The 14,907-nt window shown below is 39.3% G+C and overlaps 1 protein-coding gene across 3 annotated transcripts in view; it reads left to right on the forward strand.

Moving 5' to 3' along the window:
* phkb (phosphorylase kinase, beta) overlaps positions 1-14,907 on the forward strand; it is a 349,249-nt gene that overhangs the window by 21,927 nt on the left and 312,415 nt on the right. For all 3 annotated transcript variants that reach the window (XM_087995880.1, XM_043706918.2, XM_087995881.1), the window contains one exon: positions 14,232-14,370. In XM_087995880.1, coding sequence (XP_087852006.1) covers positions 14,232-14,370 — 139 coding nt within the window. The remainder of the gene's footprint in view (positions 1-14,231; positions 14,371-14,907) is intronic.

Genomic DNA, 14,907 nt, shown 5'->3' on the forward strand with positions numbered 1-14,907 from the left:
TTTGTGCCCTTATTCAAGAAGGGCTGCAAAGAAAAACATTGGAACTGTAGACCAATAAGTCTAACATCTGTAGTAGGTAAGTTACTTAAGAAGATTGAGAGATAAGATATACATTCGTTTGGAAATACAGCATTTGATTAGGAATAGTCAGCATGGCTTTGTTGCGTGGGAGATCATGTCTCACAAACTTGATTGAGTTTTTTGAAGAAGTAACAAAGAAGATTGATGAGGGCAGAGCAGTAGATGTGATCTATATGGACTTCAATAAGGCGTTCGACAAGGTTCCCCATGGGAGACTGATTAGCAAGGTTAGATCCCATGGAATACAGGGAGAACTAGCCATTTGGATACAGAACTGGCTCAAAGATAGAAGACAGAGAGTGGTGGTGGAGGGTTGTTTTTCAGACTGGAGGCCTGTGACCAGTGGAGTGGAACAAGGATCGATGCTGGGCCCTGTACTTTTTGACATTTACATAAATGATTTGGATGTGAGCATAAAAAGTACAGTTAGTAAGTTTGCAGATGACACCAAAATTGGAGGTGAAGTCAACAGCGAAGAGGGTTATCTCAGATTATAACAGGATCTGGACCAGATGGGCCAATGGGCTGAGAAGTGGCAGATGGAGTTTAATTCAGATAAATGCGAGGTGCTGCATTTTGGAAAAGCAAATCTTAGCAGGACTTATACACTTAATGGTAAGGTCCTAGGGAGTGTTGCTGAACAAAGAGACCTTGGAGTGCAGGTTCATAGCTCCTTGAAAGTGGAGTTGCAGGTAGATAGGATAGTGAAGAAGGCGTTTGGTATGCTTTCCTTTACTGGTCAGAGTATTGAGTACAGGAGTTGGAATATTGCATGCAATTCTGGTCTCCTTCCTATCGGAAAGATGTTGTGAAACTTGAAAGGGTTCAGAAAAGATTTACAAGGATGTTGCCAGGGCTGGAGGATTTGAGCTACAGGGAGAGGCTAAACAGGCTTGGGGCTGTTTTCCCTGGAGTGTCGGAGGCTGAGGGGTGACCTTATAGAGGTTTATAAAATCATGAGGGGCATAGATAGGATAAATAGGCAAAATCTTTTCTCTGGAGTCGGAGTCCAGAACTAGAGGGCATAGGTTTAGGGTGAGAGGGGAAAGATATAAAAGAGACCTAAGGGGCAACTTTTTCACACAGTGGGTGGTACGTGTATGGAATGAGCTGCCAGTGGAAGTGGTGGAGGCTGGTACAGTTGCAACATTTAAGAGGCATTTGGATGGGGATATGAATAGGAAGGGTTTGGGGGGATATGGGCCGGGTGCTGGCAGGTGGGACTAGATTGGGTTGGGATGTCTGGTCAGCATGGACGGGTTGGACCGAAGGGTCTGTTTCCATGCTGTACATCTCTATGACTCTATGACCAGGAAAGTTGATGAGAGCAGGGCGGTAGACATCGTCTGTATGGATTTCAGTAAGGCATTTGAAAAGCTTCCACATGGCAGGCTGTTCTGGAAGGTTGGATTGCATGGAATCCAGGAGAAGCTGGCAAATTGGATACACAATTGGCTTGATGGTAGGAAGCAGAGGGTATTAGTGGAAGAAAGCTTGTTCGGACTGAAGGCCGGTGACTCGTGGTGTGCCTCAGGTCGGCGCTGGGTCCATTGCTATTTGTTATCTATATCAGTGATTTGGGTGAGAATGTACAAGGCATGATAAGGAAGTTTGCAGATGACACTAAAATAGGTGATATTGTGGACAGTGAGGAAAGTTATTCGAAATTGCAGCAGGACTTTGACCAGCTGGGCCAGTACATCTTCCCTCACAGTTGCTCTTGACCAATGAGTCTTAACCAACTTTATAAGTTCTCAGTCCATCATACTATAGTTCTTACAAGCAGGCTAAGGTCCCTGGAGAAGAAAGATTGGGAAACAAATCTGAGAAATGGCAAATGGAGTTCAATGTAGATAAGTGTAAGGTTTTGCATTTTGGAAAGTCAAATCAAGGTAGGAGTATCATGGCAAATGGTAGGGCCTTAAAGAATATGGATCTTGGACTTCAGGTGCATAGTTTCTTAAAAGTGGAATCACAGGTAGATAGGGCAGTGAAGAAGGGTTTTGGTGCACTGGCCTTCACCAGTAAGGGCATTGAGTATAGAAGCTGCGAAGTTATGTTGCAGTTGTACAGGACGTTGGTGAGGCTGCACTTGGAGTATTGCATTCAGTTTTGGTCACCTTGCTATAGGAAGGATGTTAATGAGTTTTGAGAAGATTTGCAACTCAGGTTGAGGTTCTGGATGTAGGTTTGCTCGCTGAGCTGAAAGGTTCATTTTCAGACATTTTATCATCATACTAGGTAATATTTTCAGTGAGCCTCGAGATGAAACCCTGACGGTGTATCCCGCTTTCTATGTGTGTTTGAGTTTCCTTGGTTTGGTGGTATAATTTCCTGTGGTGATGTCATGTCCTATGGTGATGTTATTTCCTGTTCCTTTTCTCAAGGAATGGTAAATGGGATCCAAGTCAACGTGTTTGTTGATAGTGTTCCAGTTGGAATGCCATGTTTCTCGGAGTTCTTGTGCATGTCTCTGTCCGGCTTGTCCTAGGAAGGATGTGCTGTCCCAGTCGAAGTTGTGCGGTGTGTGATGGCTTGTTGAAATAATGTTCTAATGCAGCTTCGTTTGTGGATGTTGGGATGATTGCTTCTGTCGTTCAATATTTGGTCTGTATGTGTTGTTTTCCTGTAGACACTGGTTTGGAGTTCCCCATTGGCTGTTTGCTCTACTGCAGCATCGAGGAATGGCTGTTTGTTGTTGTTTTCCTCCTTTTTAGTGAATTTTATGCCAATAAGGATATTATTGATGGTCTTTTCACACGCTGAAGCACAAAGGAACTATGAAGTGCAGAGGAAAATCACCTATATAGTGTATTCAAAAAGAACAGATACCCAATGTACACAGTCCGCCAATTTCTCAGCCACCAATCCAAACAAGCACACAAAACACGTCCAGAAACCCTAGCCACTCTCCCCTACATCAAAGATATCACGGAAATGACTACAGATTTCTCAGACCTCTTGGCATCATGGGAACCCATAAATCACCCACCACACTAAAACAGCAGCTAATGAATTTCAAAGACCCTATACAGACAACAAGCAAAACTAATGTCATTTACAAAATGCCATGCAAGATAACAAACACTACCTTGGACAAACAGGGAGAAAACTAGCCACCAGGATACATGAACATGAACTAGCCACAAAGACAAGACCCACTCTTACTCGTATCCTTACATACGGATGAGGAAGGATACCCCTTCAACTGGAACAGCACATCCATCCTAGGACAAGCCAAACAGAGACACGCACGAGAATTCCTAGAAGCATGCATTCCAACCAGAACTCTATCAACAAACACATTGATTTGGATACCATTTACCATGCCCGAGAAAAAGAACATGAAATGAAATCACCACAGGAAATGATGTAACCACAGGAAATGACATCTCTAACCCAAGGAAACCCAAACACTTAAATAGAAAGCGAGCTATACCACCAGTACTTTATCCGGTCTCTTTTATATCTTTCCCCTCTCACCCTAAACCTATGCCCTCTAGCTCTGGACTCCCCAGGGAAAATACTTTGTCTATTTACCCAATCCATGCCCCTCACAATTTTGTAAACCTCTATGAGGTCACCCTTAAGCCTCCGACGCTCCAGGGAAAACAGCCCCAGGCTGTTCAGCCTCTCCCTATAGCTCAAATCCTCCAACCCTGGCAACATTGTTGTAAATCCTTTCTGAACCCTTTCAAGTTTCACAACATCCTTCCAATAAGAAGGAAACCAGAATTGCACGCAATATTCCAAGAGTAGCCTAACCAATGTCCTGTACAGCCGCAATATGACCTCCCAACTCCAGGACTCAATACTCAGACCAATAAAAGAAAGCATACCAAATACCATCTTCACTATCCTATCTACCTGCGACTCCAGTTTCAAGGAGCTATGAAGCTGCACTCCATGGACTTTTTGTTCAGCAACACTCCCTGGGACCTTACCATTCAGTGTATAAATCCTGCTACGATTTGCTTTCCCAAAATGCAGCACCTTGCACTTATCTGAATTAAACTCCATCTGCCACTTCTCAGCCCATTGGCCCATCTAGTCCAGATCCTGTTGTAATCTGTAGTAACCTTCTTCACTGTCCACCACACCTCCAATTTTGGTGTCATCTGCAAGCTTACTAACTGTACCTCTTCTACTCGTATCCAAATCATTTATGTAAATGACAAATGTCCAAAGTTTTTCTATATCTCATTTTGAATGTTTTGAGGAATAAATATCAGCAGATCTAGTGACAGACTGCTCAAGGGCAGTGCACTAGGAGCAGATGTCAGGCTTGTTCATCGCCTTCTGACTGCTTTCCCAAACTCTGTCATCAACAACTGGTTGCAAGTCTACACACCAATCAGCTACTTGTTACCAGCCGAATGTTATTTGCACACCATCTCCTGGTACTAATTTATCTGCAATTAATCTTCTAATGGTTGACAAACAAATGTAAGCAGTACTTCCAATAAGTGCTTAAAACTTGCTATTAAAGTGTGCAGTAATCCCTTCCACAATCCTTGTTTGAACTACATTTTTCCCATTTCAATCTACAATCCATAAACTGGATCTAAAAAAAAAATGATATTGTCTTTACATGGTACACAAGTCATGTCATGCACTGGGCCCAGTGATATCCCCACTGGGCCCAAATACATTTCAGTCCATTGATCAAAATGAAATAGACAATGAGCTCCCAATACAAAATATGTTGGTCATTGGACATTGGCAATCTTGGATAAAGAGGAATCAGAGTCTGGGGAGGCAGTCAGATGGCTATGTACAAGCCTGACATCTGCCCCTGGTGGACTGCTCTTGAGGAGTTTGTCACTGGATCTGCTAATATCTATTCCTCAAAACATTAAAAATAAGTAGCTGTTTGGTGTGTGGAGTTGCAACCACTTGTTGATGACAAAGACCTTATGCCTCCTAATGACTCTTTTTGGCTGTCAACTGTCTGAACAGCTTTTTGGTGTCCAATGAGAAGGGCAGAGGCCTTTGGACCACTGAAAGGGAGGATGTGCCCTTTTCTCTGCAGTTTAAAAAAACACACACAGTCTCCACAAAGCCAGTTTATTTTTGCTCACTGTTGCTTTCAACCAGTGAGTCAGAGACTTTATAAGTTCACCATTCTATGGTTCTTGTAAGCAAGTTCAAGTCCTTGGAGAAGAAAGATTGCAAAACAAGTCCTGGTAATACAGAAGGATCATCTCCATAACCCTGGTGACAGGACCATTGAACTGCCTTCCCAGTTTTACCCTCGACTATTGACACCTAGTATTGGTAGACATTACATGTCTACAGTTAATAGTTGTTAACCTGTAGCTAGGTTCTGTTTATATAACTGGTAAAAAGTCATTTTTGTAAACCACAGAAACCTAGGCCATACTTTCTGACAACCCAGATCTAAAAAGATGGGTAAATTGGAAAGTTTTGCATACTTTTACAAAAGTTAAAGATTTTATCATGGTTCCAGGAATAACGGAGCTTGATTTCCAGGGCACTATCCCCATCCTGGGTGACCCCAGCAAGTAAGAAATTGTAATACTAGAAATATGTGCAAGATCAAGACCAAGCAACCTAATTTAGATACATAATATTCATGCCCATCTGAAAATTAACTTGGAGACTTGGTATTGCTAAAATATAATTTTTAATTATCTGATATTTTAAATGTTAGAACTGTACTTTTTTTATTAATAGTATGGATAGTCACAATACTGGAGCTATAAATTTGGATCTTTTTTCTTTGTATCTTGTTACTAATGTGTGTTTATTTTCCAAAACTACTTGCTACTGATCTTACAGATAGCTGTCCACAAAGATCCAGTGATCACACTGGATCTTTCCTGACTTTGCTTTAATTTGAATGTCAGTTTAAGAGAATTTATGTTTTTCAGCAGCAGTGATATCATCTAGTCAATTACAGAAAAGAATTCTCAGACAGCAAACCAGAAAGCAAAAACACATTTTACAGACAATGTTTACATGAACGTAAATACACATGGAAGCTCATATAACCATAAATATATTTTTTTTTGCCTCATGGAAAAAATTGAAACTCCACAAATATAAAATGTTTTTTTTTCTGTGACTAGCTATTCAGTTAGTAATTATGAACTTAGTTCATTATTTAAAAACTCGGCTGAGTTAAATTCAATATAATGTATTCTTTGAAGACATTTTAAACAGACTAGTCATATAAAAGTGGAAGTTCACATCTATTCAAGTGATTCCTGAAGATTTCTTATCTGTGGGAATTCAATAGAGCAACTTGGGGAGGAACAGGGAATGACAGACAGCAGTTTTTGTATTTCATATTTATTTGCACATGTGCAAAGACCCAAATATGCTGTCAGTTTCACAGTTGTAATGATAGCAAATGCTGGATTTTTGCAACGTATTGAAAGTTCTCTTATTTTCCTGTGCTCCTTACATGGATATTGATTCCCTGCTGCATTTTGTCAGAAGTCGTACTTTTCGATTGTAATTGCTAAATTAGAGGAGGGCAAAGGACGCATGGGAATTTAATAGAAATAAGGTTTATAATTAAATCAATCCGAAATTACACTACAGCGTTAAAGTAGTTCTTCTGTCATGTGATGGTTGCGTTCTTGTACAACCCCGTGTTATAGAAGAATCACGTGTTAGAAACAACGTTTAAAGTGTTGGTGATGTAATCGCGTTACTGCCAACACATTTTTAAAAAGTTTGTGCTTTAGAAAGTGTCACCCAATTCATCAGTTGCATTATAGTGAATTTGTTTTAACGAAACACGTGTTATAGCAGAATGACCTAACATAGAACAGATACCATTACCCGGCAGATCTAATCTTCCTACATCTTGATTTCTACTTTGCGCTGCTTCTTGAGTAATATGGGCAGTTGGGGTAGTGATGTGACAGCGAGCATCGATTAAATCAGATTTTTAATTTTTCTGCGGATTGTATAGTGTGCGATTTAAAATCGTTCTCACACGAAACATTGTCTCAGACCGACAGTACATGAGAAGGATTTACCTGGAAAAATATCCACATTTATGATGGATTCTGGACGGTAGTATTTCATACTTGCGTTTCTGTCAGCTAACCTGTTTGGGCACTTGCCTGTGCTATGATGCATGCCAGTCAACAACATTCACAGTGAATAGGCACAACTGCAGTATTTGGATTGCACAAAGTTGTTCAGCTATAAATAAATTATTTACAATTGTGTTTCCATTTCTGAGTATTTTGTGGCATGTTTTGTAAATTCATAGGGATTTTGCTATATTCAAAATAGCTTATTAAAACTAGCTTCTTATCAGAATTATCTAATATTATCATAATGATAAAATATGGGCTATTAACATTTTAATTTAATTACCTAATTTTAGTATCTGAGACTTTAATGTATTGGAATGTTCCCAAATAAGCAAAAAAAGGGACTTAAAGTGGCCACAGTAATCACCTGACCAAAGATTAAGCCAGGCATCATAAAACCATCATAATATCTCGTCTGAAATGAGAATAGTATTTTTATGAAGAGATAGAAACTAGTTTGTATCAAAGAGGTCTAACTCCTGTTTGATTTACATCATTATGAAGCATTCACATTTTGGACATACCAAAAAAGATAACACTCTGTGACTATCTGGCCTGGAGACAATGTACCCAGACCTGTGAATAAATATTTAAGCTGTATTTCAGGCAACAGCATTTGCAGGTTTGATCAGATGTTTATGAGACTGGAACTGGAGAAATCGCTCTCTGGAAAAACAAAACCTGGTGGCAAAGCTATCTGAAGAAACATCTAAACACCAAGAACGCAAAGATATCCGCAAGATTCATGGCTGCAGTTCATCCAAGACACCACTGACCAATCGTGGTCTTTGGTTAATACCTTATGCTTTCAGGAAATCCTATGGAATTAAACTGCATACTCATTTTTTTTTCTTCCTTTTGTAATGAACACTATCCCCTTTTTTTAACTAAGTACATGTACTTGCGTGTGCGTGTTTGATGCTGCATCCTTATTATGTTTTCTTCCTCTGAGTTAGCAAGTTAAAAAAAATTGCCCTTTCACTCCAAGAAGCTTTTCTAATTGGCTTTTTATAAAATGTTTTTGGTGAACTAGCTTCACTTTAATTGGACAGATGAATAACTGCATTATAAAAATAATTTAAAATATTTTGTCACAGCTGAGTAGGGAAGTTGAAAAGAAACAAGCAGATTTACCTCTCCACATCTGGTTGTAACAATGTCAACCGCCCTTTGCTCGAGAAACAAATGGTTGCTGAAAGGAGAGACGCGTTGCCAAAGCTTTTTATCTTCGATTCATTAGGGCAAGCATCAGAATGGAAAATTTCAGATTATCACAACAATTTATACTGCAGAAGAAAAAGGTTTCATGCTGAACCTGATTGGCTGAGGCATTGACATGGAGAAAGCACCAGAGAATCAGAAACTTGATATCCCCTGTTCAGTGCTTAACACCTTCAATTTCGTTCATTGTAACTTCCCCTGTCCCCATCTCCTTACCAACTTCCTAATACTGCTTGGAGGTTGATTGGGGACCAAAGCATGCAAGGGGAATTATAAAAAGAAGCCATAGGGAGGTGGGAGTAGAGTCTGAAGTGTTCAGGGATGCTATTGGATTGGAGGGGTGAACTAGAATTTGAAGCTGAAAAGACTGAAGGCAGACAGCACCGTTATAATCTGGATTAGTGGTGCTGGAAGAGCACAGCAGTTCAGGCAGCATCCGAGGAGCAGTAAAATCGACGTTTCGGACAAAAGCCTTCACAGATATAATCTGTCATGTTGAAAGGTTCTTGCTTCAATGGAGTTGCACCTTGCTGCTGGGCCACCTCAAAAACCTAACTGATGCATTGATGCTACAGCCAGGAGAGCAATTCCTCTTATAGTCCATGAGAAACTTTCAAATGCAGTTTTTGGTGTATGTCTCCACTTTACAACTGACTGTGAAGTTGGGCTGTTGTACATATAGTCTATCAAAACTTTCCATCTCCCTCAACTTTAATTGAAACTATTTAAACACAATTCTTGAAGTATTTTTGTTGCTTGCTTTTCCCTTTTCTTTTGGAAAGCTTTTATGTTGGTTTGTAGTAGACTTCGTTTGTTTTGTTTTTGCCCACATTCTATTTTGCCCGACTTATTCGATGTTTTCATACTCATTATGAAAGATATGAGGTCATTCTTTTTAAGAATCATGTTGTTTGTGAAGCCATTTGTGATATTTTTAAAGATTAATTTTCTTCTGCTGCTTTCATTTAAGGGATTAATTGTCAATGTTCATGCAGCTATTTTTGTTTATCTTTTATATCAGGGATTAAGCTTAGTTATGACTGCTCTTTCACATTAATCCTTTGTTTTCTTTCCATGACTGGTGTGATATTTAATTTATTTTAGACTGTCTTTACTCCATTTTGGCATGTATTTGGGCTTTTACGTTGTTCATTAAATAGCCTGACAAATAATCAGTAGTAAATTTTTCAATAACCCTTTTTTCATGAACAGTAGTTATTTAGTTCCTATATTTTGATACAGTTGCATTAGATGATAAATGATTAAGGAACACTGCTACTTTTTCTTTACACCATTTAATGAACTCTGTTCCCATTCCTTTTTTAAGGTATGAATTTTGACCAATATCCGTTCAGTTTGCATTTTAGATCTCTAAAAAGAATGTGGTATGAGATTAGGGAAAGAGTAGCAAATTGATTTAAAACTAGTTTGAAGGAGAAACAGAAGTAAACTACAATTTCTGAGTGGTTGAAGTGGTGTGAAAGGATACTTTTATCAAAGCATTATTTCACGGGACTGCTTTTGTTCCCTGGAAACATTTACCAATTTGGATTGTGTGCTGGTGGGAATGGTGCCCAGATTTGAAGCTGAGACTAAAACAAGATCCAGTTGCTTTTCAATTAATTTATTTCACTGGAATATCTAGATAACTTTTATTTTATCATTTATTCTTATTTGAACTCATTTGCTTTTATTTCTGATACCCTAAATATATTAGCTGACAGCTTTCATGCATCATGCAAAAGTATACACACAGAACTGGAAGCCAAAAAATCTCAGATTTAGGAATGGTAAATAAATCATTCTCAAAATTGATTTCATTTAACATACATGAGGACTCAAATAATTAGGTGAACACAGGAGGCATGGGAAAACACTGGTGGATAAAATTAGGGAAAATCCCAAGATTTTCTCCAAGTATATTAAGAGAAAAGTGATAAGTGCTGGAAAGTGCTATTAGTGTAGACATGTTGGTGCAGGCTTGATGGGCGAAAGGACCTCATCTATCGTGTATAACTCCACAATAACCATTTAGGTGTTTCATGTTTCTCGTCTGAAAAAAAATTCCAATTTATTTACCAAATTATTTGCTCTTTCCATGCTTTTTCACTTTATATTCAGCTTTGTATCTATCAGGAAGTTAGTTGTACCTTGAGTTCAAAGAAAGATTGTATACAAATCTAATGTTACCTGAAGAAATAAGCAAAATGTGAAATGATGATAAGTGTATCTAAAGTTATGTAATCAATGTAGGCAGCAATTTTTAAAAAAAATGTTTTGGTGTATATCATTATAGTATTAATTATAGTGAAACATCACAGCAAGCATCACAGGCTAATCTTAATTTTAAAAAAAGGAAATGTAAAACATGTCAAAGCAGCTAATGAAAAAAAACATTTGATGAAGTAGAGGAACTATTAACTTATTTGTTGAGACTATTTCATATCACTGGGGTGCAACATATATGTAGCTTGATTCCCATTCACTTCCCAGTTCCAATTGTGACATATTCTCCTGGGAGAGGTTTTTTAAAAAAAGACAGAAACTCTTCTGTCATTTCAGGAGAATTAGAAAAAAGCTCAAGGAGGTTTTTTTTTCCCCAAATACTCAAGGATAATCAGACAAGTTTTTAATGTGAATTGCTTCCTGTAAAAAATACAAAATTTAGCTCAATGTTCCATGAGAACTTTGTTTGTTTAAATGAAAATGGGCACCACTAGCCAAGCTAGTATGTATTTTCCATCCCTAATTGCTGAGAGAAGGTAGTGGTGAACTACCTCCTTGAACTGTTGCGGTTCTTGGGGTGTTAGGAAGAGAGTTCCCGGATTTTGACCCAGTGACAATGAAGGAATAATTATGTAGTTCAAAGTCAGGAATGCTGGTCAGCTGTTTACCTCTGTTCATAGCTATGCATCTAACTATATGCTTGCAGTGGGATGTCCTTCAACACAATGAACAATATTTATACAGAACATTCCATGACCTCAGGATGTCCAAAGTGCCTTACAACCAATAAGGTCCTTTTGAAGTATAGCCACCTCTGTAATAGAGAGAAATATGGGAATCACTTTAAACATATAGTCCCATAAGGAGCATTATGATGATGACCATTTCATCTGTATTAGACATTAGTTTAATCTTAATTAGATTAGACTGCCTGCTCTCCTTTATATAACAGCGTACAATTAAACAATTCACTGGATAAGGGGATTGCTCAATCTTCCTCTCTATCATTAATTGGGGAGCCCAAAATGTCAGAAAAATGACAACGCCGATATATTTGCATGCATCTTCAGCCATAAGTCTTATATTGATTATCCGTCTTGGCCTCATCCTGAAGTCCCCAACATCACACATGTCATTCTTCAGCCAGTTTGATTCGCTCCCCATGACATCAAGAAATTGCTGAAGCAACTGGATGATGTAAAAGCTGTTGGCCCTGACAATATTCCGGAATAGGAACTCGCAAAACCTTTTGCCAAGCTGTTCAAGTAAACTGGCATCTATCTTGCAATGTAAACAGTTGCCCAGGTATAGTCTTAGCACAAAAGGCAGGAGAAATCCAACCTGAGCGGTTAGCACCCCACCAGTTCACTCTCAACCATTAACTAAGGACTGGAAGCTTTAAGTGACTGTGTGCTTTCAAACAGCCTTACTTGACAACAGCCTGTTTGCTCTTTTTCACTTTGCTGCAAGTGCCACTTGGTCCTGGCCTCATTAAAGCCTTAATCCAAGCTCAGGCAAAAAAGCTGAACTCCAGAGATAAGGCGATTGTGTTTGCCCTTGACATCAAGGCAGTGGATGTAGGTTTGCTTGCTGAGTTGGAAGGTTCAGTTTTAGATGTTTTGTCACCATACTTGATAACGTCATCGGTGAGCCTCTGAATGAAGCACTGGTGGTATGGCCTGCTTTTTATTTGTGTTTAGGTGTCCTTGGGTTGGTGATGTAATTTCCTGTTCTTTTTCTCAGGGGTGGTAAATTGTGTTTGTTGATAAGAGTTCCAGTTGGAATGCCATGCTTCTTGCATGTGTCTCTGTTTGGCTTGTCCAAGGATGGATGTCTTGTCCCAGTCAAAGTGGTGTCCTTCCTCATTTGTATGTAAGGATACTAGTGAGAGTGGTCATGTCTTTTTTATGGCTAGTTAATGTTCATGTATCCTGGTGGCTAGTTTTCTGCCTGTTTGTCCAATGTAGCATTTGTTTCCTTGCAAGGCATTTTGTAAATGACATTAGTTTTGCTTGTTGTCTGTATAGGGTCTTTCAAGTACATAAGCTGCTGTTTTAGTGCATTGGTGGGTTTGTGGGCTACCATGATGCCAAGAGGTCTGAGTAGTCTGACAGTCACTTCTGAGATGTCTTTTATGTAGGGGAGAGTGGCTAGGGGTTCTGGATGTGTTTTATCTGCTTGTTCGGGTTTGTTGCAGAGAAACTGGCGGACTGTGTTTGTTGGGTACCCGTTCTTTTTGAATACATCCAGAACCTCAACCTGAGCTACAAATCTTCTCAAAACTCACTATCAGGGCAGTATTTGATTGAGTATGGCAACAAAGAGCTCGAGCAAAACTGGGGTCAGTTGAAGGGATGAGGAAAACATTCCATTGATTGATGTCATACTTAGAACAAAGGAAGATGGTTGTGATTGTTGAAGGTCAGTCATCATAGCTGCAGGGCATCACTGCAGGAGTCCCTCAGGGTAGTATCTTAGGTCCAACCAATTTGCAACTGCTTTATTGCTGACCTTCTCTCCATCATGAAGGCAGAAGTGGGGATGTTTAATGCTGATTGTAACTCTGATATTGAAGCAATCCATGTTTGTGTGCGGCAAGATCTCGACAACATACAGGGTTCTCTCTTGGGAGCATAGTGATTTAAAGTAACCAGTCTGGAATCATAAATTGGGAAAACATGCCTAGTTGAAACAACTGACAAATTGCAAGTAATATTCACATCACAAAGTGCCAGGTAACCACCATCTCCAGGAAGAGAGAATTTGCCCTTTGACATTCAATGAAATTGTTGTTGCTAAATCTCTCACTAGCAACATCCTTGGGCCTCTAAATGACTAGAACTTGAACTGAACCAACAATGTAAATGGGGTAGCTGCAAGAACAGGTCAGATGCTGTTAATTCTATGGTGAGTAACTGATCTTATGTCTCCCAAATGCCTGTCCATCAACTGCAAGTTCTTATCCAAGTCAAATATTGTCATGATTTGAAACTATATTGCTATTCTTTCATTGTCATTAGATTAAAGTCTTAGAACTCCTTAACAGCATTGTAGGTGTTCCTACACCTGAAGAACTGTAGTGATTCAAGAATGCAACTAACCACCACCTCTGGGGCAACTAGAAGTGAGCTATAAATGCTGTCCTTGCCAGCAACATCCACATTGCATGGATCAGTCCAGAGAAAGACAAATAAAATTCCACATGCTGTAACTCTAAAACAAAATGATAGAAATGATCAGCAGGGTGTAAATTGGTCTGCCAATTTATTCTTGCTGCTTTATATTGCTGCAAAGGATGACATTCACTCCCGAGTATCATCTAAACTGAAGAAAACAGTTATTTACTTGCCAGTTCTTTCTCCGGATTAACTTCATAAGTGTTGCAAATGTTATCGGTTCAAAATGTAATTGTTAAAATAAACTAGGGGACCACATTAAATACCCAGTTCACCATTTTTATTCTCAAATTTCATCTAGTACCTGTTAGCTTATAAGTCCCTCAACTGCTATTGCTCCTAGTAGATTTATTGATATTACTGCAGTATAATTCTACTATGCATCATTAGTATCTACATAACATCAATGTATGTCTGTTGAATTATCTCACTTATTTTTGTTTCTTTTCAGTAAAATCAACTGTTCTCAACTACCAGAGTCCTGCGACGGGTCTTTTCCCCACCAAAACAGTTGGTGATTGTAATTATGCCAAAGTTCGAGATTGCCTTTATTGTGCTGCCAGTGCATGGGCTGTAGCACTGGCTTATAGGTAAGTGCATTCCTTGTGGATATCTATAGTACACTACCAAGAGATTTTTGAATGCAAATGTTTTGAGAAGATTTGTGTCTGCAGAGCTTGGTGGTTAATAAATTGCAATGTGAAGTGTAAAGGTTTGCATTTCCCTAGATTGATGTGACAATTCATTTATAATACTAAAGCAAACAATATCGAATACAAACTAATTTTTCTGCATTGGATAGATGTTGTTTTGTTTTGGATAGAGTCCATTTCCCTCCTCCGCCCTTGAAGCCCGCCCCTCCAATTGCCACCAGGATAGAACCCCACTGGTCCTCACCTACCACTCCACCAACCTCCAGATACATCATATCATCCTTCGTCATTTCCACCACCTCCAAACATACCCCACCACCAAGGACATATTTCCCTCCCCTCCTCTATCAGCATTCCGGAAAGACCACTCCCTCCGCGACTCCCTCGTCAGGTCCACACCCCCCACCAACCCAACCTCCACTCCCAGCACCTTCCCCTGCAACCGCAAAAAATGCAAAACTTGCGCCGACACCT

The sequence above is a fragment of the Chiloscyllium plagiosum genome, unplaced genomic scaffold, assembly GCF_037043375.1.
Source record: "Chiloscyllium plagiosum isolate Xiang-an unplaced genomic scaffold, Cpla_swu_hap1 HiC_scaffold_17, whole genome shotgun sequence".
Taxonomy (NCBI): domain Eukaryota; kingdom Metazoa; phylum Chordata; class Chondrichthyes; order Orectolobiformes; family Hemiscylliidae; genus Chiloscyllium; species Chiloscyllium plagiosum.